At 42.3% G+C, this 23710-nt stretch overlaps 1 protein-coding gene across 1 annotated transcript in view; it reads left to right on the top strand.

Moving 5' to 3' along the window:
* The window catches only part of TRAIP (TRAF interacting protein), a 50595-nt gene that overhangs the window by 8638 nt on the left and 18247 nt on the right, over positions 1–23710 (top strand). Inside the window, exons 4-11 of the mRNA XM_078876414.1 lie at positions 4779–4862; positions 8387–8426; positions 10102–10229; positions 11922–12016; positions 12975–13088; positions 16866–16953; positions 18337–18426; positions 22589–22677. Of these exons, the coding sequence (XP_078732540.1) occupies positions 4779–4862; positions 8387–8426; positions 10102–10229; positions 11922–12016; positions 12975–13088; positions 16866–16953; positions 18337–18426; positions 22589–22677 (728 nt within the window). The remainder of the gene's footprint in view (positions 1–4778; positions 4863–8386; positions 8427–10101; positions 10230–11921; positions 12017–12974; positions 13089–16865; positions 16954–18336; positions 18427–22588; positions 22678–23710) is intronic.

The following is a 23710-nucleotide window of genomic DNA, read 5'->3' as shown; positions in this document are numbered from 1 at the left end:
AATATATATAAACAGGTGACGTGTCAAGGCAATGGCCCTTCCGCTAATTAAAGAGGCCAGAGACAAGAATGACAGGTGCTGACAGGTGCTATCACATGCCCAAATCTGCTGGTGCTCTGACCAGCACTCAGTTGCAATGGTCAATTAAATCTGGGAGTTTAAATAATGACTGGGTTATTCATGCAGTGGGGAGCGTACCAGTGACCACTTATGAAAACCAGGTACAACTTGAGGACTAAAATCGAGTTTTTACTATGCCCATCAACACTAACTGGTCAATAAAACTGACACCAATTTAATGCGAAGTCAATAGCAGATGTCGTTTGGAGAGACTGGTCCCTGGTATTGTATTATGAAGTTTCCACAATCGGCTGCGAGGGGCCAAGACTGGAGGTGAGCATCACCCAGTGCTCATTTGAGCGGGTGAGATTTTCGACATGAGCTGAAATATCGTGAGATGGATTACAGCCACGCACGTGGCTGTAGGGATTGCCCTGTAAGGAAACAACGTGATGTGTCTCCATGGCGATCGTATCCATATAGATTTTTATGCTAAAATTAGCTCATCTCTTCACATGTGGTGATGTATTGAAAATCAATTTGCATGTTAATAAGCTTACCACTTAACGATCAACTGCTAAGAAGAATAACCTGAATCCTAACAAGCCTAGCCTTTATCCTTACCCAAGTATTAGAAGTAACACACCTAAAATGCACCCTTTTGCTATAATCTTAACACGCCTATAACTAACACGCTATCTCTAAGCAGGACGCTTATTTAACTGACGTATAATAGCAACATAGGATTTCCCGTAGCTATTATTTTGAAACAGTCGTATGCTGTTTTAAGGTCCCCGAAACATCCACGGCTCATTCCAAGTGCTTCATTAACGACGTGAACGTTAACAATGTTCAGTACAACCCCACCTGCCTCCGAAACCACACGGGCTTTCATTTGCTTACTCTTTGGTTTTTTCGGTAAAGTCACGTAGGTAAAAAAGAAAATACAAATAAATTCAATCACGACGTTTCAGAGGCAACACAAGCTTCTGTCTTCAGGTGGCACCGTCACAACAAAATTACTGTATCAAGTGGAGAGAACTCTAAGAGACACGAGACTATATACAGATTGTATATATACATATATACAACCTGAAGACGGAAGCTTGTGTTGCCTCCGAAACGTCGTGATTTTTTTATTACCGAAAAAACCAAAGAGTGGACCCTTGCAGTCACGAAAACTTCAAATCTAGAATTTAATTTGCTTGTTTGTTCCATCGTTAAACACCTTCTCTGAAAGGCTTCATTAAATGATCTAACTCACCACTCTGATTCTGAACTGGAAAATTCACCTTATAGTTTATTGAGAATGAATACCAGAACAAATGCCATCATGCACATTCCCAAAATAATGCTTTATCTGCCAATCCAACCAGCTTTGATGCATAAACTGCAACTGGCAGGTGAACATTTGACCCCAGTCTCATGCAGATATCTTAAAATGCGACCTCATAATATACTGACCGCTCACTGACATTTGCTGACACTGCATCATGGGAGTGTCTGATTTATAGAAGCACATTTAGTGTTATTGTGGAGCATACATCAATAAGTGGACGGTGGAGAATGTCAATCTAATCGTGATCTGGATTTCAAAGTGTGTAACAGCTGTTCTCTCCAGGGTGTGCTGCGTTATCTTTTCTTATTTTTTTTTCAGTGCGCTCTTGTTTTATACATGTCCTCTGTACTTTTTTTTATTTCAGGGTACGTAGTCTGCTCTCATCTCGGCGTGTTGTGTTCTATCTTAGGAGTGCGGCTCTATGGTTTTGTCCTTTTGTGTGTTAAAGGGGCCACTCTCCCAAAAGGTCTGGCTGTTTTATATTTTTAAGCTTAGTGGCAATACAAGCATCGAGGTGGCCAGTCTATGATTTGTTGTCGTCGGTGTGGTTTGTTATTTTTATTATTTGTCTTGGGTTTTGACACCTCCATGTTGCTTAAAATTGTGAATGAATGCTGTTTGCAAAATGTTCTTAAAAAAGTAATATTTAAAAATACTTTTTTTAAAACACGCTTTAATGAAATGTCCCGTAATGGCAGAACACCATGACTCCAGGAAGTGGCCCCGAAGCTTGCCATAACGTAAGGGACCGTGGTGATATACAGGCAACGTGAGTTGAGCGTGGACAATTAGACCCAAGCTAAAACATAACATAAAAAAGATTGCTTAAAAATAAATAAATAAACAAATACATATTTTTCTGATAGAATATAGTATTGTCATCTGCATGACATGTATACCAAGGTTGCAGTCGATACGACATTGGGAAGTGGGTTAAAATTGAGTTACAAGATTTGAGGATACGACAACAGACAGATTTGAGGATACAACAGACAGAGGTGAGTTAAGTAAAATCGTGTAAAATACAGGGGTCTTCCAGTGGTTATATGGCGGGCGTGTGTGGGAGTGTGGCCTGCGCGTGTGTATGTGGCAGAATGTTATTCCCTAGTTTCCTATCACATTACAGCAGTACTTGAAACAAAGGAATTGACCGTATGTCTTCATCAGGATTCTGAATAATCGTCTTGAGTACACAGTAGGGCATTCTTGCACTCATTGAGGACTTTGCTGGATAAATATTTGAAATCTGTCTCAATCGTCAGCCACTGTTTATCCGCTGCTGGATGAAAATGCCCCGAAGCCAGCGCCACAGTTCTCCGAGGCAACAAACCATCTGCCTCGTCCACCTGACCTGATCATCGTGGGTGCATGAGCGCAGCAGAGTGGAGGTTTATGAGTGGTAATTCACTAATGAAGCCCTCGGAGGGGTGGGGGGTAAGAGATGGAACTGTAATATATAATAGATATCTTATAATAATGTCAGATATTGGGAAAAATGTATATATTCAAATAATCAAAATCATCATTGGAACCTCCTTTGCCAGTAGCAAAATATGATAATTGTTTTTTTACCCTTTTATTTGGCAACAAAACTGACACCTTTTTTTGTGCGCCTCTTAGCGTCATCTGGTCCAACACCATGTGAGACTAGGCTATAAGAAAAGCTGTCTCGGGTGTGGACCAATCAATTTCAAGGACAGTGCATACTTTATCAGAGTTGTGTTTTTTGTTTGCATTCTGACCACAGGTATTGTGGTCAATGCAAACATGACTCCTTGTAAAAAAGGTGTCGGTTTTGTAGCCAGATAAAAGGGTAAAAAAACAATTATCAATCAAAATCATGTTTCGGATAGAGATGGAAGGTACGTTAAAAATACAATTGTGATATTAATGGGGAACCCTTACAAATATGTCACCTTAGCTGAAGATTCTGCCCATGTTTTGCGTGAAGTGTTTCACAACCGATATGTGCAATTCAGAGGTGTGAAGAGCAGTTAATTGTTGCAATCTTTGTTCTCTCCTTTGAATGTAAGCACCACGCTGGCTCTGCGTGCTAAACATAGGCACCTTTGTGTCTGTGTTGACCTGACCTCATGCCGGCTCTTGTGTGAGAGGTGCATTCTCAGCATTGTGCACATGAGGCACTCTGGGAATCAAAAAAGTTGAAAGAATGCAACAGTGGCATGTTTGGTCCCTTGTCAGGAAATGAATGTATCATCAATATTTCACTGGTCACAACTACACATTTTTCGCGTGGGTTTTCGTGCGGAAAAAAGTCTTTTGCCAGCCTGGTATATTGTTCCCGCTGTTGTGAACAAAAATTACAATGTCCCACTAAGTGTCGGGCACGGATCGTTATTTTTACATGACTGGGTAATTTTGCCCTGTGGTGCTGTGGTTATAATCTCCAACCTATACCTCATATCCTGATTGGGGATCAACTCGAGTCATCACCCCAACGTACAGTAAAACCTTGGATTGCGAGTAACTTGGTCTGCGAGTGTTTTGCAAGACGAGCAAATTTTTAAATAAATATTAATTTGATAAACGAGCGATGTCTTGCAATACGAGTACTGTAGTACGTACAGTATACGCTTTGTCTGCCGAGTGTCACGTGATCGCAACTGAGCCGATGGTTCTTCTCTCTCTCGCTGCGGGATTGTGGGTAATCGTCTCCCATGCTCGGTCTCAGTCGGCGTGCCTCATTCGTATAGTCAACATTCGAGCGAGCTTATACTGTTTACTGTAGGGTTGTGACCACGTGTGTGTGCGTAAAGCATTTTTTTTATTTTGTGTCCAAGTGTAGTGACTGTTCTTTAGTAATTGTACTGCAAGTGAAAGTCGTCCTACACAACAACCCTCCTCTCCTCTCTCTCGTCTCCATCACACCAGCCACGATTAAATGTAATTAATAAATTTGATTACTTTATATAAAATTTAAGTCATAAAAATATAAAAAGGTATTTTGTCTTAATAATTTTTATATGGATACAGTATTTTTTGGGTTGTGGAACGGATCATCTGAGTTTCCATGATTTCTTATGGGGAAATTCGCTTCGATATACGAGTGATTTGGATTACAAACACGTTTCCGGAACGAATTATGCTCGCAATCCAAGGTTTTACTGCATGGCGTTAAAATGAGCAGTGCCACTTTATGGTGAGTCAGTAGTGGTTGCCCGATGGAGGGAGCGGGCCCCCCCTCCCCACAATGAGTTTTACACTTCCACCACTGGTTTGGGATTTCCAGAACGGATGAGCACCACCAACACATTCTTATTGGAGCATGACAACCATTTTGAGTTGAGTTTTTCGTGTGAATGCCCCATGTGTTTATACGTTGCGCTGTGAGATGTCTACTGTCGTTCTGTGTTCACAGGTGAATGCCCAAAACATAATCAGCAAGCTTTTCTTTGATGTGGCTGACGAAAGTAGCTTCCTGCAGGATCCAGAAACACTGCAGGTAAAATCCTTCGAGTGGCTTTTCATGTCCAGGCTTGTGTGACTTGAAGGTGTGGACGTGTCTTAATTAGCGAGACTGAACATACTTTTGCCCCGTCATTAACAATCGCTTAACAGCCGAGTAAAAATGTGGTTAAAATGATCAATTTATATTCGGAAGCAATGGTGTGGGTTAACATTCTAGTCCGTTTTTTTACTCAATATTCATTAATAATGAGTATTTTTGTGGGAAGACAACAGCAGAGGCTGTGTTTTTTGTCCTTCGCCAGAGGAATGTGGAATTTCCACCATCGTTTTAGAGCAGCCAACTCCATGCTCATTTGAAAATTGATTTAAATAAAAATCCATTTGTTTTCAAGTAATCTTCGGATAGCTAGATTCCTAAACTGTAGTGTTAAAGCGTAGTGGTTTCTTGTCCTTACAGCGTTTAAGCCTGACAGAGACACCTTCAAAATTGAAATGCATGGATGTAATATTTTTGGTCATGCACCACATTTGCGGTAATGATACATGGTAAAGGACTTACAGGAAATGTCTTGAGAAAGATACATTTGGCCATATATCTATTTGAATGCATATTGCATCGTTATTTCTCTGTGTTTTTTTACAAATATTAGTTTTGCGAGTGTAAACGGTGAGTGCAAGTATTGGTATTCAAGACCTGCATGTGAAAAACTACACATTAAATTAATTCCTTTTCAGAGAAATGCATTTGCATACATATATACCGGATATGCAATTTAAACAAAATAAGCTATTTAAATGTTATACATCTTACAACCATTGAAATGGCTTGTTACCGTTTTTTTGTAGCCTATCCCGTTTGCATTTATAGTGGCACTATATGCATGTTGGTGAGATCCAATTAAAAACGGAACAAAAGCTTCTTCATTTATCGTCTCGCGTTCGCATTCGAGGATTTGCACTTTGCAGATTAATTTTTGTTCGGCTGCAGCTGGGCCATGTTGTTTTAATCTTAAGTCTGGTGGGTGCTTGATAGGAATGTACAATACGATGCTCCTCAAATCCACATTCGCAGTTTATTGATAACCAAATAAGTATGTTCATACTTAGGAAAAGGATGGTGCTCTATCAATCTATATTAAATTAATGGAAATGTATGCATAACGTCAAACTAATCCAATCGTCTTCATATTCAAATGAGCCTTGGGCTCTGCTCATCCCTGTTGATGGCTCTGAGCCAGTGGTGTGAATTGCACTTTCCTTTGGCAGGGCCAATCTTTCCACAGGATAAACGTCATTCCAGCTGTGGATAAATCAGATGTAATATATTTCTATATTATGTTTTTATTTTTAACACAGTTGCTGAGCAGAGGTTCAGCGGAACCATAACACACCAAGTGGCCACAACCCACACCACTGCCTTAAGTTACAATAGATGAGATTTAACACGTTTCTTCAAACGAACGAGGTTTTTAATTAGAGCTTGTTGGGGTAAACAACTATGGGGGGAGAATTTCAGATTTGTCCCAAGTGCAATGGAGTAAAGGCATACAAGGGAAGTGTTGTGCCCTGCAATGTGGTGGCCGAACGCACTGTGGAAGAATCAGAATCTTTATTTATCCTGGAAAAATCCGATGAGCGATTCGGCTGTTCGATGTCCAGTATCTCGCAGTGAGATGAAACAGCCAGTCTTGTAGACCCCGAGTTATCTTAACTTGGGTGGAGCCATCGATGAGTAAAGTTTACAGGAATGGTAACCATTGTAGGAGCGCTAAAAGAGTAATGAGGCAACTGACCGCCGCTGGTAAGCGAGTGACTGGAATGAGCGACTGCCTACCATTAGAGGACGCGCTAAATGCGGCGAGAGCAGGAAAATACCGGATCCGGTACTCGGCAAACAATCTCAAGCAGGGCCAAAAATATGGTAGAGGGGCCTTCAGAAAACCTCTCGTGTGTGAAGCACTGGTGCTTGACCACGCGGCGTGTTCAGACACCGCTACCGAGGACACACCGGTGTATCGACCAGAATTGGCGATGGAACATATCATACAGGGATTTGTTTCAGTAGGGAATTCACTTTGCTGGCCAAGCCCCTACTTACAGAGCTTCATTTTTAGCCTGAACACCAGGCAATGCTCCAGGCAGTCTATCTCTCCCACAATTGTATTATTATGCTGATCCTATGTTCCCGTTAGGAGTCATTTTCAGTTGTAAAGGATGGATTCCACAATTTTAAATCGTCAGAACTTCCCAGCCCTCGCGAAAATTGCATGAACTTGAGCATGTATTTTAAAAGGTATTTTAATTTGAGAAAGTATGTTCAACCCAAATAATCATGCTTGGTTCAATTCCATTCGGGCTTACATAATGTAAAAATAACATACAGATTGTCACTCTGTATTAGCTTGACGGGTTCTTTTATCTTCTTGGTTCTTTCGGTAAAGTCACGTAGAAGGGAAATAATAAAATAATAAAATAAAACATTTTGAATTAATGTTTTCCAAAACGTTCTTGTCTGCTGGGCAGCATGCATTGCTTCCTGCCCACCAAGACGTGGCACCGAATAGCACGCATACATTTTTAAATAGCATATGCTTTACATAACAGTTAATACCCCCAATGCCATAAGCACATTTATCCTAATGATGCATTAACTCGTTGCCCTATACAGCTGATGTATGCCACTGGGAATAATTTATGTTTGACAAAAATGACAGAAGGAAAAAAAAGACTCGTGTGATGTCGCTCTTGACCATCTGGCTTCTGGACTGATAATCCCTGAAGCTTTAATCACATCTGGGGGCCGCTGTCGCAGAGGTAGCAACCGGGTACCCGATACCCGTACCCTACCCGATACCCGGCTACCCGTACCCGGCCAGGTACAGGTACGGGTACCCGTTTGCGACCCTGGTGCGGCCGGGTACGGGTACGGGTAAGGAATCAAAACCCGTTTGCGACCTCTGCGCTGTCGTCATGCTTGGCTCGCATTGTGAACGTTTGTGAGTTTTAATTACTTCTGCGGGAAGTAAAGTTTGTTTTTTGCCCTGTCTTCAAGCATTGCGAACTTTCCACCACACTGGCGATCAAGGCTGCCAACATCGCTAAGCAGTGTCCCCATGCTCTCTTGTTGAGCGGGGAGAAACTTTGACGTCTTTCACATTTAAGTCGATTCAGTTTGGATCTGATCGGTAATGAAGCGAGCACCAAATTAACATTATTGAGGTCGGCTCATACATGATTTAAGCCCTAATTTTAATGGTAAAAAAAAAACAATTTCTTAAAGATTACTTAACCAGCTTCACCATGTTGATATTTAGAAAATAAATGCATCAATTTATAGGAGCATTGGTGACGCACACGCACACACACGTGCATGCATATTTAATATTGCGACTGCTTTTTAGGGAATAAGTAATGATTTATTGCTTTTGAATTAAAAGATGGAGTAATTATGTGTTAATGTATGCTCTTTTAAACATATATAGAACAGTATATGCCATTGCTCTATATTTTGATCTTTCCTTTGACCCATTTTTAATCGATATACTTGTTTCGTTTTAGAATGAGTTGGACAAGAAGAATTTACAACTTGTGGTGAAAAGTGAGTCGGAGCAATTAATAAACGTGCAGGCACTGCATTATAGCTTTAGGCACATACGTATGATGTCACCCAATGCATTCGAGAAGGCAAGCTTCCAATGACTTGGATCACACCCTCCTCCTCACCTATGTGTGCTAGTTTTTTGTGTAACAGTCAGCAGCTGAGAATGTCATTGTAATCTTTTAATATTTGTATATAAGTCTAGCTCAGAAACCACCACCTACCTCTCTGCATCTATGCCACAAGCATGGCTATGCATTGACCTCAATGCATTATTAAACTCCGTTGAGCAACTGATACATTTTGAACGATTGACTCGCAGGCCTTCGGCGTAACATGAAAATGAGTAAACCCTGGAGGGCATGACCTTGAATTGAACAACTTGAGTTTTAAGTGGCACCATTATGTTTTTCTTTTTCTTTAATCATTGTTTCATATTCAATACCTGTTGAAATAGAATGTAAAATTGTAATACAATGTCATCAAATTCGTTTCACTGAAAGTCTTAGCAAGTAATCATCAATGGATGTGGCTGGTGATTGAAATTTAACTTCTGACCTTCTGAATGAGATTTGAATGCTCTGCCAGAGTGCTCCCCGACAGGATATACACATATATATGCATACACATACGCAAATAAAAGACTTGAATATAATATAACTAAACTTTAGTCAATGAGAATTGTCATATTTTACTTGACATTGTGTCAAGTTGACGATGATATTGACTTTTAAAAACATATTTCAAGCAAATCCAATTTTATATTTTACGTCACATGTTATTAACCCAATTTCACATTCTGTACATGGTGAGATTTTTTGATTTCAAAATTAATATTGTAAGGAAATTGCCTCCAGCAACGTGGGTGCCAGGAATCAATGCATTATTAAATGCTGTTGGATTCATTTCTAAAAACGCATGAAATATTCATCCACGTTCAGGGACTGCATGAAAGGCATTTTCAAAATCTAGTACATTAAGCTACATTACGGAAGGTGGGATGGACCATTAAATTCCAACATCTCCCATGCAAAGACATTCCACAAGGACATTGGTCCAGTGATGCGATTCAAAAATGGGAGATTTTCACACCGAGAAGTGTCTATGAACCCTTATTATTAGCGTCTGTTAAATCAGTGTCCTCATGATCAAACACGATTTGGTTGTTTGTATTTTTCGTTACTGATTCTGTGCAAGGGCTGGACATTCCACATGCCCATGGCATGTACAGTTCCTTACCCTGACCCACCATTGATATTCCACCAGTTTGTGTGCGACAGTTAAGAGAATATTTGTTCTCATTATTTGAAAGGATTGACCAACCAACAGGACAATATACTTGCCACATTCTCTATATTAGCTGTGAATGGTATCTTTAATAATTTATTTTTTCACATAATGAATGGAAACCTGCGAAAGCTTTATCTAATAGTTGTAGTCGTACTCGATTCAATGTTAGTCTTGGCAGTGGCGTACAAGCACAATGCTGCCAACTGACAGGAAAGTATAGTGTGCTAACCACGCTACATTTGAATTCCTGAATCGGGTGGTGGAGGGATTTAATGACGCACACTCGGCCAGATAATTCCATGAGCCAACCTAAAAATCGATGAATGAACAGCAAGGGGGAATTTGTTGACCAAAAGCAGCACCGTTGACTGCCGCGTCCTTTCAGTGAAGGAATTGACGGAGGTAAGGAAAGCGATGGGTATCCTGGAGCACTCCCTGGGGAACAAGTCCACAAGGTTGGAGGTGGTGAACAAGCAGCTGCAGGAGAGCCAAGACATCTGCGCAGCTCTCCAGGTACACCATCCTGTCGCCTGTCGCCAACTTGCTGGTCGCGAATCGCTTCCGGAAGTCTTCACGACTGCTGCATCTTTCGATTTAAAGCTGTCGTGACTGCAGGGATTCATCTTCTTGGTTCTTTTCGGTAAAGTCACGTAGAAGGGAAATAATAAAATAATAAAAATTAAACATAATAAAATAATTCTCACGACGTCTCGGCCACAACGCAAGCAGCCGTCCTCAGGTGGAGAACAGGTCTGTCGAGAAGACAGCGTCTGAATGAAACACCACCAGGCTTGGAGCGTATATTTAAGCTGGGTTGGAGGGGGAAGAGCGCCTTGCCAAAATAATTTGCATATTAAGAGGAATTTAGCATATTTATGGGAAATGCAGATATGGGATTAGTACTACTTGTGAAATGCGTAGGAGGTGGGCGGGGGGTTTCAAAGTCATTATGCCCGTGCATTATGCAGGATTAGCAGCATCAAAGGGAGGGGATAGGGGTAGCATTAATAAAGGGAAGGAAGGTTAATAGTATGTAGCTGCAGTAACTAAACCACCACGTAGAAAACTGAAGTATAAACTACATAGTATTATCAGTATACGAAATATACTCTCCAATAAGCTGAGCTACTAACAGTAAGTAATACATTACAATTCTATGTCGCAAAAAATATAATATGCTTCCAGCTAAACTTTTTTCTCTTACATCACACGGTCTACCCCGTACTATATACTGCCATAGACAAACCCAACATTAAATGATATACTGCTGCATCGAGAAGGAGAGAGAAAGTCACCAGAGAGAGAGAGAATGGTGATGCGAGAAAGTGATGAGATAAAGTGATCATGCACAGCATCACCATGATTTAAGCTAAGTTAATTTATAAGCTGTTATTTAATTTTGTAATATATATTTTTATTTACTTTATGTTTATTACTCTCTGGTTCTTTCGGTAACATTACGTAGATAGAAAAAATTATGAAAGAAAACACGATGTTTCGGTCGCAACACAATTTTCATGTATTTAATAGCTTATTTATGTTTTTATTTTAATCGGCCAATATTTTCCGCAACTTTGTTATGCACGAGCAGCTCCGGAACGTGTCCCTGTATTGCAATTGAACCCTGACTACAACACAGTGGCCCATTAATGGGAGCCTCGTGTAGGTGATCGCATAGAAATAGTGTTTCATGCTGTGCATATTTAAATATAAATATGATACACTTTGTTTAAACATGTTCGAGTTTTACGCACTATTTCTATTCATTGGGCCTCATTATTGTGTTTGCAGAAATGCGGTATCTCCCAACTGTTTTGAAACATGCACATTTTTCCACCGTTTTTTATTCCGCCAAGAAATGTGGAAATTTCCTCGAAGCCTACAAATAAGTCAAACACATTTCCTTGCAGGAATTTTTCATATTGCGATTCCAGCTTTGACAGTGGTACATAATTGTCTGTAAATTATGTCACAAGTTCTTTGCTATCTATATTCCAGTAGATAATGCACTTTGGTAAATACTTTTGAAATGACCAGGCAGCTGCTCGATGTGTCTGCACAACCCGGCAAGTAACATGCCCACTAATTTGCCGTTAAGTCGATAATTCATGTGGCTTCAATAGGACAGTCAACCCTACCTTGAGGGTTGCTTTCATAACTGTTAATCATTATTGGTCATTGCGAACATTGATGTGCATTATGCAGGAACAAATGAAGTTTTTTAACAAGCAGAATGCAGATGCCAAGGCAACCAAGGCTGAGCTTCAACGCCTTCGAACCAAGATGCAGAGTATGGAGAGGTATTGTACAATGGTGTCTTTTTTGTTGTAGAGCCACCGTTCATTCTTTTCAGTCTACACTCCTGAAGAGGTGGCCGGCTGGCTCAGTGGTCAGAGCATTGAGCTGGCACCGTTGAGATCCTCGGTTAGAATTTAGGCCTGTGATTAAAGCACCTCCCTCAAGTGTAGTTAGTTGGTTGTCAAGAGCCCCGGGTCACCTGTGACCGCACAATAATACCATCGCGTGACATTCGTCCTTGCACTTTGGCCAATTCTAACGCTGAGAATGAAAATTACTGGTTGGATTCTAATGCATAAATACAGGTAGTCCCCGACTTACGATGGAGATGCGTTACGACGACCCCATCGTAAGTCGAAAATGGCCTAGCCTCCCCAGGAGTTATAAAGAATGGTAATAATTTAGAAAAACATAGCAATTTACAGTACCGTACTGTATAAACTATATGCGTACAGTACATCCTGGCAGCGTCCCAACGTACAGTATCGTACCTCGTACGCTGCTGCGTTTGCCTGCCGCGCAAAATGTAAAATATGTTACAATTTTGTCATATCGCTATCGCCATCGTAAGATCGAAATATCGTAAGTCAGACCATCGTAAGTCGGGGACTACCTGTATGACTCTCCGTGGCAGAGCAGGCGGGAAAGTGTTGCCCCCTTTTGTGGAAAAGAGATCACTTAAAGAGATCTCAGTGGCAGCTTTGTGATGTTTGCTTCTGTGGGCTGTTCTGTAATGTGAAGGGATGCACCGTTATGCGAGATCTCTACGTGGACTTGATCACTTGATATGACACAATCTCACGAGTGTAATACATTTGTGAGAAAAGGTTTAAAAGATAATAATAGCAAGTCTACGCTCACTGTGTGTGTGACGATGATTTGTTAACACGTGTGTCATTGCTGTGAATGAACGTTATTGTGGGAGTTTCACTCGATGGCATTTTGTGGGTGTTACTGTAGACTCGAGAGCTTTCTTAGTGCACAAGGAGATGAGGTGAAGGGCCTGGTAGGAGATGTTGGCACGGGTGCAGTTGCTGTGGAACATCTCTCGCTCTACTGCATTTCTATGAAAAGGTACCTGATGTCATCCTCACCGTCACCTTTGTTACTGTTATGATTCTTCTTGGTTCTTTCGGTAAAGTCACGTAGAAGGGAAGTAATAAAATAATAAAAATAACATAATTCTCACGACGTTTCGGCCACAATGCAAGCAGCCGTCCTCGGGTGAAGACCAGGTCTGTCGGGGAGACAGCGTCTGAATGAAACACCACCACGCTTGGAGCGTCTATTTAAGCTGGGTTGGAAGGGGGGAAGTGCACCTTGACAAAAAAATTTGCATATCAAGAGGAATTTAGCATATTTATGGGAAATGCAAGAATGTGATTAGTACTACTTGTGAAATGCGTAGGAGGTGGGCGGGGGGTTTTCAAAGTCATATTATGCCCGTGCGTTATGCAGGATTAGCAGCATCAAAGGGTGGGGATAGGGGTAGCATTAATACTGGTAGGAACGAAGTGGACCAGACCACCAATAGATTAATGTGTCCGTCCGTCCTTCCGTCCGCGTCCGTCCGTCCGCGTCCATCCGTCCGTCCGTGTATCAACATCACCCCCTACTGCAAACACTTGGCATGACCCTGTCCGACAAGATGGCCGCCCGCTCCCCCTGCGATCTGTGAATTAAACAAGATGGCCGTCGCTTCCGGCGCATCACGGCAAAACTTTAAACTTCGCTTCAAAATTACTTCACTGAAACGCAGCACGTTTATTTTAAAAAAATACTTTACTGAAACGCAGCACGTTTTTTTAACACAGAGACAAGAAACATTTATTAACACAGAGATGAGATACATTTAATCGCCTTATTTGTGCACGAAAAGCACGGCGCGAGGCCTAGTGCGGCAGGCTTCGCGAGGCCTATTGCGGCAGGCTTATTAACACAGAGATGAAACGCAGCACGTTTATTTAAAAAAAAAATAACTTTACTGAAACGCAGCACGTTTTTTAACACAGAGACAAGAAACATTTATTAACACAGAGACGAGATACATTTAATCGCCTTATTTGTGCACGAAAAGCACGGCGCGAGGCCTAGTGCGGCAGGCTTCGCGAGGCCTAGTGCGGCAGGCTTCGCGAGGCCTAGTGCAGAAGGTGGTGGTGGGAGGTGGTGGTGGTGGGGGGTGGTGGTGGGGGGTGGTGGTGGGGGGTGGTGGTGGGGGGTGGTGGTGGGGGGTGGTGGTGGGGGGTGGTGGTGGGGGGTGGTGGTGGGGGGTGGTGAGGGCTGGTGGGAGGGGTGGTGTTGAGGGTGGTGTTGGGGGGTCTTTAAATCTCACAGCGTTTCTTGTCAAAACAAACACTTTTAATTAACGTTACACTAGAATACAGTAATTTTTTCTTTAACTCCTCTATACCCGGTCGATATCCCTGTACCGGTACTAAGTATTATTCCTACCAGCCCACCCCGCAGCGTCCTGTTAAAGGAAAGGAATGTTAATAGTATGTAGCTGCAGTAACTAAACAACCACGTAAAAAACTAAAGTATAAACTACATAGTATCATCAGTATACTAAATATACTCTCAATAAGCTGAGCTACTATGATTATTAACACGACTGGACACTGCTACTTGGCACCAACTCCACTAAGATGGCAGTTTGGAGAGGGTTCAGTAGCTCGGATGTACGGTGCGAAAGAAGTTCAACATATATACAGCTCACATCAACCGTGATAATGGCCTCAAATCAGGCCATTATGAAAGCATATTTAGAAAGTAAAAAATATTAACTATTTCCTTGCTCAAACTAGCAATGGTGTGATGCTTGCCTTCATTGGCAGTCCTGAGGCATTTGTGAAAATTCAACATTTCCGTGGCCAGGATCAGTCCATGCAATGATTCCTTTTGATTTCTTACAAAGCGGTGCTCATCGTATCGACCAAGGCTGGATAATAGGCTGAACGGATCCCCTACAGGACTTTAAACTCATGACCTTCTGATTGTGATTCATGCTTTCTTACCACGTTGCCACTACTGCTAAAGTCACGTGTACATTACCGTGATGTCACCTTCACAAGGGCAGGTTATTGTGTGCTGGTGTCATTACCCAGTTTTATAAATGTTAAAATAACCTCTGTATTGAAAGTTGGAGAGAATTAATAATCGCGGTCCATTCATGTCACATTTGCCATCATAAGAAACCCCATTTCTTAGCCTGGATTTGGGTCTGGAGGGGGGAGATTCCTTTTGGCCACATTTTTCAAGGTGATCATTTCGCATTCACGTTATGAATGAATTGGCCCTTCCTAACAATATGGCACGTAGGCTAGTGTCTGCTGTTGTAAACGTGTATTCATTTCAATGGGTAATAGCTCACGTCTTATCTAAAAAGATGTTAAACTTTAAATACGCCTTTAAACAAGGCACATTATTGTCAGTGCACGTTGAGCACGTTCCTTTCAATATTTTGCACCATTTCACACGGGAAATAGCTTATCCCGACACGCATCGTTACCAGCTTGGCCCGGAAACCTTCCTCGGGAGGGATAGATACAGCAGTCTCCTGACCACAAGTACCTGAGTTCAAATCCCGGTCAGGGTTGACTTAGCCCTGACATCCCTTTGGGGTATAAGAAAATTAGCTTCACATGGTGAGGCTGCTCTATTTTGAGAGAAGCCAGCTGCTGTTGGGGTAACGAAAGACTGATCTCTATGGAATACAAATTTAGAATATTCACGGTTTCGGATCGGACGGTGGATGTATGCACTGCCCATTGATAAAAACAGGGCAGAATGCTTTGAATGTTTTCCATTGGTAAATTCACTATGTTCCAGGGTCAATAAAATGATTGGCATTGAGCAAAGCCAATGGTTTCATTCTAGATTTGAAGCTTTCGTAACTGCAAGGATTCATACTCTTAGCTCTTTCGGTAAAGTCACGTAGGTAAAAAAATGAAATAAAAATTAATAAAAATAAAAATCACGACGTTTCGGAGGCAACACAAGTCTCCGTCATCAGGTGGGACCGTCACAGCCAGATTTGCTGCATCAAGTGAGGGCTTGCACAATGGTTTCTTCTTCGTCTGCTGACTGGCCCTGCCATGGTAATGTGGACACCAGCGCAGATGAGTGCGGCGCCCCCATTGGTCGATGGCAAAGAGACAGATTTCACTGACTTCACTATACTAATTAAAGATATCAGTTTAGAATTGTTTTAAGAAAGGTATTCACTGGTTGAGTATTGTAGATTTTTTTGTATTCTAAAAATCAGCTGCACGAAAAATACATTGTGATATTAACATGCAATTTATTTTCGATATAATTTAGTAAATTTAGTAAAAACGAAATTAGTTTAAAACATTTTAAGTTTATTGTTGGTACTTATTTTTTATTATCCCAAAGTTTTTTGTGCATGATATTAATCGTTTTTAATGTTTGGCTGTGCATAGATATGAAGGAAACTTTAAATAATGCAATTATTTCTCAGTGAGAGCTAGATGTGGTTGATGTTGCTACATTTATACATTAGCAATTTTAAACGAGCAATAATTGCATTTGTGTTTCCAAATATCAAGGTCTGTAGGATATATTATTTAGCATATGCTAAATGTGTAACTGTTAACAAAGCATGAATGCCATATTCTTTGATATTTAGACATTACTTTATATTGAATCATCACGTGTGCTTTATTTGATGTTCATGGGAAGATGTAATACAAAAAAAAAATATTTTCTACCTACGTGACTTTACCGAAAGAACCAAAGAGTATGGATTCCTGCGGTCACGAAAGCTTCAAATCTAGATTTGGCGTGTATCACATTGTGTTTTTAAAAAAATTGCTTGATGCCTTTCCTTAGGGAGTACGACAAACTGAAAGATAATCTCAAATTGGTGGTAGAAGAAAAGGATCGAATCCAAAGGGAGCGTCTTTCATTCCAAAGTCTGGTAAGAAGCTGGCTGCTGCTCTTAAGTGTGAACAGGACCTGATGGCCAATTGTGTTGGATGCCACAACACCTCGCTGTCACTTAAAAGCACCGCACAATCTGAATTTACATCATCCTGGTCGCCAGCTTGCTGATAGCGCACGGTTAGACAATGTCCAACATGCACCCCGTGTTTCAGTTTTCAGTTTAATTTATTAGGATTTGCCCTGTGAGCCATTCGGCTCTTGATTTGGGTTCAACCGCAACAAACAATAAAATTACAAGACACACCTAAAATTCATTGTACACAAATCTGAACATCATGTACGTAAACAATAAAATCCTAGAGAAAAAGCACAACCCGTCCATGCTGCGTACAGAAAGTGCAAAAAAATCAATTTCGATGTTTGATCCCAATAACAATGATAATATAATACAGATATTTTTTTTAAAGTATAAATCTATACTAAATAAAAAAAATCTGGCTAAACCAAGCCCCTCTAAAACTTACTAAAACAATGCTATATAAACAACGTAACACTATGAGACATCTCCTTTACCAGTCGCAAAATATAGTAGTAGGTTTTTACCCTTTTAACTGGTACAAAAACTGACACCTTTATACAAGGCATCATGTTTGCAATAACCACAACACAAGCAGTCAAAATGCAAACAAAAAGAAACAACTCTGATAATGATATGCACTGTCCTTGAAGTTGATTGATCCACACCCGAGACAGCTTTTCTTAGAGCCCAGTCTCACATGGTGTTGGACCAGATGACGCCAAAAGGCGTACAACTCAACGACAGCGCATTATCAGAGTATTGAGAGCTCGGGGTAAGCATTTACACTGAGACATCTCCTTTACCAGTGGCAAAATATAGTAGTAGATGCCTTGTATAAAGGTGTCAGTTTTTGTACCAGTTGAAAGGGTAAAAACCTACTACAACAACGTAACAGTTTTCCCAACAACTGTGATTAAAAGTTTACAATAGCGACACATCACTAAACCTAGCATCCTTCGCGAGCTGCATAAGTTAATCCATAACAGCCGGATTAACAATAGCAGTAGCAGCGCACACATGTTGAAGCTCTATCTGGCAAGGTAAAATTCCTACATCGCTCCACCAATGTCAATAAATGAGTGTTCATTTGAGAGCCTTTAATAAAAAAAAAAAAATTCTATGATGATGAATTTTATTTGATTCCAAGGATATTAATTGCGATTCCAGGCTAGGAATCATGATAATCGTCAGACTCGAAAAAGCACTCGCCCATCTTGAACTTGTGTGGGTGGTATTGTGGGTTTCCCCATAACACTGCATAGAAATAAAAAAATGCATTTAATGCGGTCATTTTGTATTGTTTGATATTGTGTTGTTCTCGCATGTCTTGTTATCCAGCTGCAGAGAACATCCAGCAAGTTAGAACAGACAGAGGAGCACCTGAAGGTCACCAAGCAAGACATCCAACAAGCAGACAAGGAAAATCTGGTACTCCCTGGCATAGCTGTGTAATATAAGAATCCTTTCACGTAAAATTGCTTCCGTGCTAAAACTAGAATAGGCCGGTGCTAATCTTGGAGTGACGCTGAACCACTTTTCCATGGTAGGAGGCCAGTCCCTCTGTAGGAAATCGCCGAGTACAGAGAACCCTTCACATTTGCGGGCTTTATAATCGTGTTTTTTTTGCATATTCGCGACGCAATTATCCGAGTGCTATTTGTAACGCCTGGGGGTTCTCTTTTCAATATTCGGGGCTGTAGCACGCTGCTAACCATCGAGAAAGTGACCTACTTACCTTTCCTACACTTTGCACTCTGTATTGTTGTTTGTTGTAGCGTTCTGCAGCGGTGCTAATCGCGTGACACTGAACCACTTGCCCATAGTAGGAGGCCAATTTCTCCATAGGCAATCACCGAGTCCAGCAAATCCTTCCTATTTGCGGGTTTTACCATCACAGTTTTTTGCTTATTTGCCACAGTTATTGGAGTGATATTTGACGTTCCTGGAGTTGTGTTTTTCTATATTCAGGGCCCTGTCGCACGGTGCTACTCGACAAGAAAGCGATTTGATTACCTTTCCTATGCCTTTGCACTCCTGTTGTGTTTTTGGTACTGTTTGTTGTTGCAACGTTCTGACCTGCCCCCCCCCCCCCCTACTTGGACATCTGTGATAAAGAGCTTTGTGGCCCATCGGATTCCTCGAGCAGTATAATTTAATATTCTGATTCTCAGTCCGCCTTCGTGCTCCGCACTGTTTACACGTGGAGTGCTTTCCTTGACGATTTTGTTGGAATTGCGTACCGTGTGAGCATTCGTTTGTTCGTGAAAAATAAGGATAGGTTTTACCCTTTCTGGCAATAAAACAGGAGGTGTTAAGATGTTCAAACACCAAATGGGATACCTTTTTGAAGGAATCAAGTCTGCATTAATATTGGTAGGAACCTCCTAGTTACACCAGCCCACAGGAGATTATTGTGTCCGTCGTGCAGGGAGGGGCTGGGTGGAGAGTGTGGGGCTGGGTGGAGAGTGTGGGGCTGGGTGGGGGTTGGGAGGGGTGGGGCTGGGTGGGGAGGGGCTGGTCACCCCGTGGTGCCCTTATAAAACTCAGCGTTTAACCTACTCACGCCGGCTTGTGCCCGCCCTCACAGTCGGACATATTTGTGTTGACCCTGGCCATTGACCGAGCAACCCAACGTTCCTACCAGCTCCCTCCGCAGGAATGTGTTTTATAAGTGCACGCAAAAGTCCCAGCTAATCCCTGATGGTGATTTGACCTCCGAACCTTTCGATTGCGAGTCCATTTCGGTAACTACCTTCCGATCCATTGAGATGTAGAGTGTGAGTGCATGCAAAAGGCAACCTTTGTCACGTTGAATTTACTCGGCATAGATTTGCTCACCTTCCTGTGTGGTGGCTCTTTGTGAGGCCTCAATTAATCAAGCCACCTGTCACCACCGCTATCCATCACAATTCTTCCGCTTACCTGCGTGGGTAGAAAAGATCGTCTGTGCCCCCGTGCATAACCCTATCAATCACGGCGTGAAAGATTTCCTGTCAAAACATGTCACCGGCCACCCGGCACTAACTCATTATCGGGGACCAAGCAGGCATGAGTAAGTCGTCAAGGGAACATGGCAAGCACGCGTTACGACTTGTGACAGAGCGCACACGTCTTAACGCATGCAAGACCCACTGAGCTACATAGCTCTTTTTTGAAATGTGACCTGGCCACAAATGATAGCCCATCGAAGTATCTTGTCATGTGTAAATTAATGGCAGCTAAATGTTCTTGAAGGCATGTTTCTAAATGTGAAGGGAAAAACCGGAGGACCTGGAGAAAAATGGACGCGCCCATTTAACATGCTCGCTTACATATTCACCCAATCCCTTACTCACAAACTCACGAATCCACTCAGTAATAAACTCACTCATGTGCTCAGCCACTCCCTCACCGTTTGTGTGGCGTTGGCCAATATATGTGGAACTCATTGCTGGCCACTGTCTGAAATTTGTCACAAACTGAGCCAGTTCCGCAGTAGACTCAAGATGGACATGTTCTGTAAAGCCTACAAAGCAAACCCACGGGGCATTGATGATATCTTTTTTGCTCTAAGGATTGCACTTATACCAAATGCGGCAACGTGTCTTTTCGGTTCATTTATGAATATTTGTCAATGATTATTCTCATTTTGAGCTGACATACTTAGTCTTGATTTGTCCTTTCAGTTTTCCTCGTGTCTGATGTAATTCCTAGTTTCTAAATTCTTCCTACCTGTGTTTTGTAGTGCACACTGCGTGCGTGCGAGCGGTGCGCCCGCATGCTGTTAAATGGGGAAATGTGTGCTCTGGATGCCGCACCACCCCTGCATGATTTATATTTGGTGGCTGTGCACCACACACGGTGCTCAACTTGTTTGCTGATCTGCACGCTGTTCTTCTTCTCTGTGCGCCTTGTTGCGCTCGCCCTGCTCCCGCTATGCCGCCCGGTGGCAACACAAAACCTGGCTGCTGCGTTGGCGTTGCCGGCGCTGTGCGCGACTTCACATGACACGCACTCGCTCAACGTGTCAGTCACATCTCTCTGTGCATTACTGGTGACGCGCTGTCGACGACGACACGCAAGCCAACGGAGTAGTAACCTTTCGCATTGGTCATGACGTTGCACAGAAAAGTTTTGTCTTCAAAGTGGCTCAGTCCTCAAACAAGCATATGCCTTCCTGGGCTAGTGCTAGAAATGCCATATTCAAATAATACTCTTATATAAGCGCACAACTTTATCTATCTGTGATGAACGCTGCACTTTCCGTCGTTTTCATGCAGGGGGCGCTGCAAACCTACGCGCGCCCCCTGCATGAACGACGGAGGCGCAGGGACAGACGCTCGATTACGTGAGAATCGATCTCTTGACGGCGGTCTTTTCGCACAGCCAGCAGCTCTGTGTCGCCTTATCTCGATCCCGCAATCCCAAACGGGTGAAAGTCCGCATCGAACCGAACCCCCAGCAAGGCCACCTACTTAACGACGAGAGAAAATTCACACGAAATGTCCTTTTCAATTAAGTCTTCCAGGTGTAAAATGATACAAGCTTTTAGTGAAGAAGTAAAATTATCTAATTCAAAACATAATACAATTCAAAGATGTGTCATTTTAAAACTTCAAAACGGAGCATCGGGTGCTTGCGTGAATGCGTCGTTCGTGTGCCATTTATTTTGTGACTTTCCTGGCCGAAGGCCGTCAATGGTTGTGAGGGGCACTGCAGGCGCCCCCGAACAACCCCTAGTCTATATATATACACACACACACCGGACAACTGCCGTTTAAAGTTAAACACATGTTACTTGTCTCCTTTCTCAAATAAGCCATAGGGAAGTGGTCACCTTCAACGTTTGCTTCCGAGCCAGCGGTGGGAATTTCCTGGTGTTCACTGTGGGGACCAGTCTCTCCCAGAGGACATCGGCTCTTGACTTGCCACGAAGCGGTTTAACATTTTAAATTTTTAATTGTCAATCCTTGAAGGATGACGGGCAGACGACACCCTCCCAACAGTGCTCGAACCACACAGCACCGTTTGTGAATTGCCCCCAACAAAACGTATGAAATTCACCCAGTTCTCCATTGTGAAACGGCACATCTATCGCAACTGGCTTTATCGGCGATGCATTGATGAGCTTTTCTCTTTCGCCCTCGGTTCATGTTATTTGGGGGAAAAATGGTGCCTTATTGAATAAAATAATAATGGCCATTATGGGTGTCACATAATGACGCGGAATGAAATTAATTGCCCTTCACACAATTCGAAGGATTGTGACAATTTGGGGTCACGATTCAATTCAAGAATGGAATTTTTTTTTGCCATCGCAATGCTTCTGGAATTTTTGAGTCTGCAGGCTTCATTGCAAAGCAGTCACGTACAACACACACATCGAAATAATTGATTCATAAATGCATGATTCGATGCGTGCATCACGAGCACAAGAATAAATGTCGGTTAATGAATGCAGTTATCGTGCCTGATGATCGATTAATCTTTCCTAATAATTACCCAGCACAACTTATCTTGTTTTCCCCTCAGTGTGGTCTCCGCTCTTGATGTTGTCGGACAATTGGATTTGTTTATGCTTGCCCACCGGTGTATGTGTCCTCCCTTGTAGAGCCTTAAGAAGAAGGTGGATTTCCTGCAGAAGGCCCTCAGTTCACCATGCCGAGCTAATGAAGCCATCACCCGGCTCATACAGGAAAGGTGAGTAATGGACCAGGTACAAGGACAAAGATTGTTCGGGCAAGTGGCGTTAGCACCTATGAAGGTCGGCACGGCACATAAGGGGGTTGCGTGGTCAGCACCACGCTTGACGGCCGTTGTCTCCCCAGTGGCGATGTTTACACGCCTGAACCAACTCGAGTCGACCTAGGGGAGGCCCAGGACCGGTTCAGATAATCGTCACTGGTGCTGGTGGCCGTGAGCGGGAATCTTACATTGTTGTTGCTGTAACCCAAGCCACCCTTGGAATAGAAGCAATGTTTTACGTGTCTCAGTGGGTTTATTTCATCCGATTAAACAGGATACAATAACACGAACCATTTACTACTTACATAGAACCACTTACTTTACTGGCCACGGGAATATGATGAGTTTATGGGGTGAGTCAACTCCTGACCATGATGTGTGTTCTGTGCTGCGCTGATTATGTGATGTCTCAACCCCTGGCATTGGTTGACATGTGCAGTTGGTTGGTCCATATGTGCAATCTGTCCCAGGCTAGTGACCTAAAGTGAGTTTGTGGAGCCACCTTGTGGTAGCTCTTGAAATAACCTGACGGGATATTTAATGCAAAGTGGAACAGGCTCAAAATAGCACTCATGCATTTTGATCAACGAGAGCAGATGGCACCATACATTTGGTATTTATGACAAGAGATTAAACATTTTTGAGGGGGGGTGTGACAGCTTATAATTTAGCAGCGCACAGATGTGTGCATTGAATGTATAAGAGCTCTCGGCCCTGACCACCAGCTTAAAATAACTGAATGAATGTCGCGGAGACCAATTCAGAGTTGAGAAAATGTGGCCATCCCAACAGGAAGCAACGTTACAAAAATACACAACTGTAGTCCGTTTTTTTATCATTTGGACTCATCAGTCGTAGAACAGTTTTCTGCTGCCATGTGCCTCTGGGAGCCCCATATATGGAGAGGCCTTGTACATGATTTGGTACCCTGTTAGCACTTGCCCCAGGGTAATGATAATTTATATCTGTAATTGAAGAGAATTTATCA

The sequence above is a fragment of the Lampetra fluviatilis genome, chromosome 44, assembly GCF_964198595.1.
Source record: "Lampetra fluviatilis chromosome 44, kcLamFluv1.1, whole genome shotgun sequence".
Classification (NCBI taxonomy): Eukaryota; Metazoa; Chordata; class Hyperoartia; order Petromyzontiformes; family Petromyzontidae; genus Lampetra; species Lampetra fluviatilis.
This window is presented reverse-complemented; position numbering and strand designations above follow the sequence as displayed.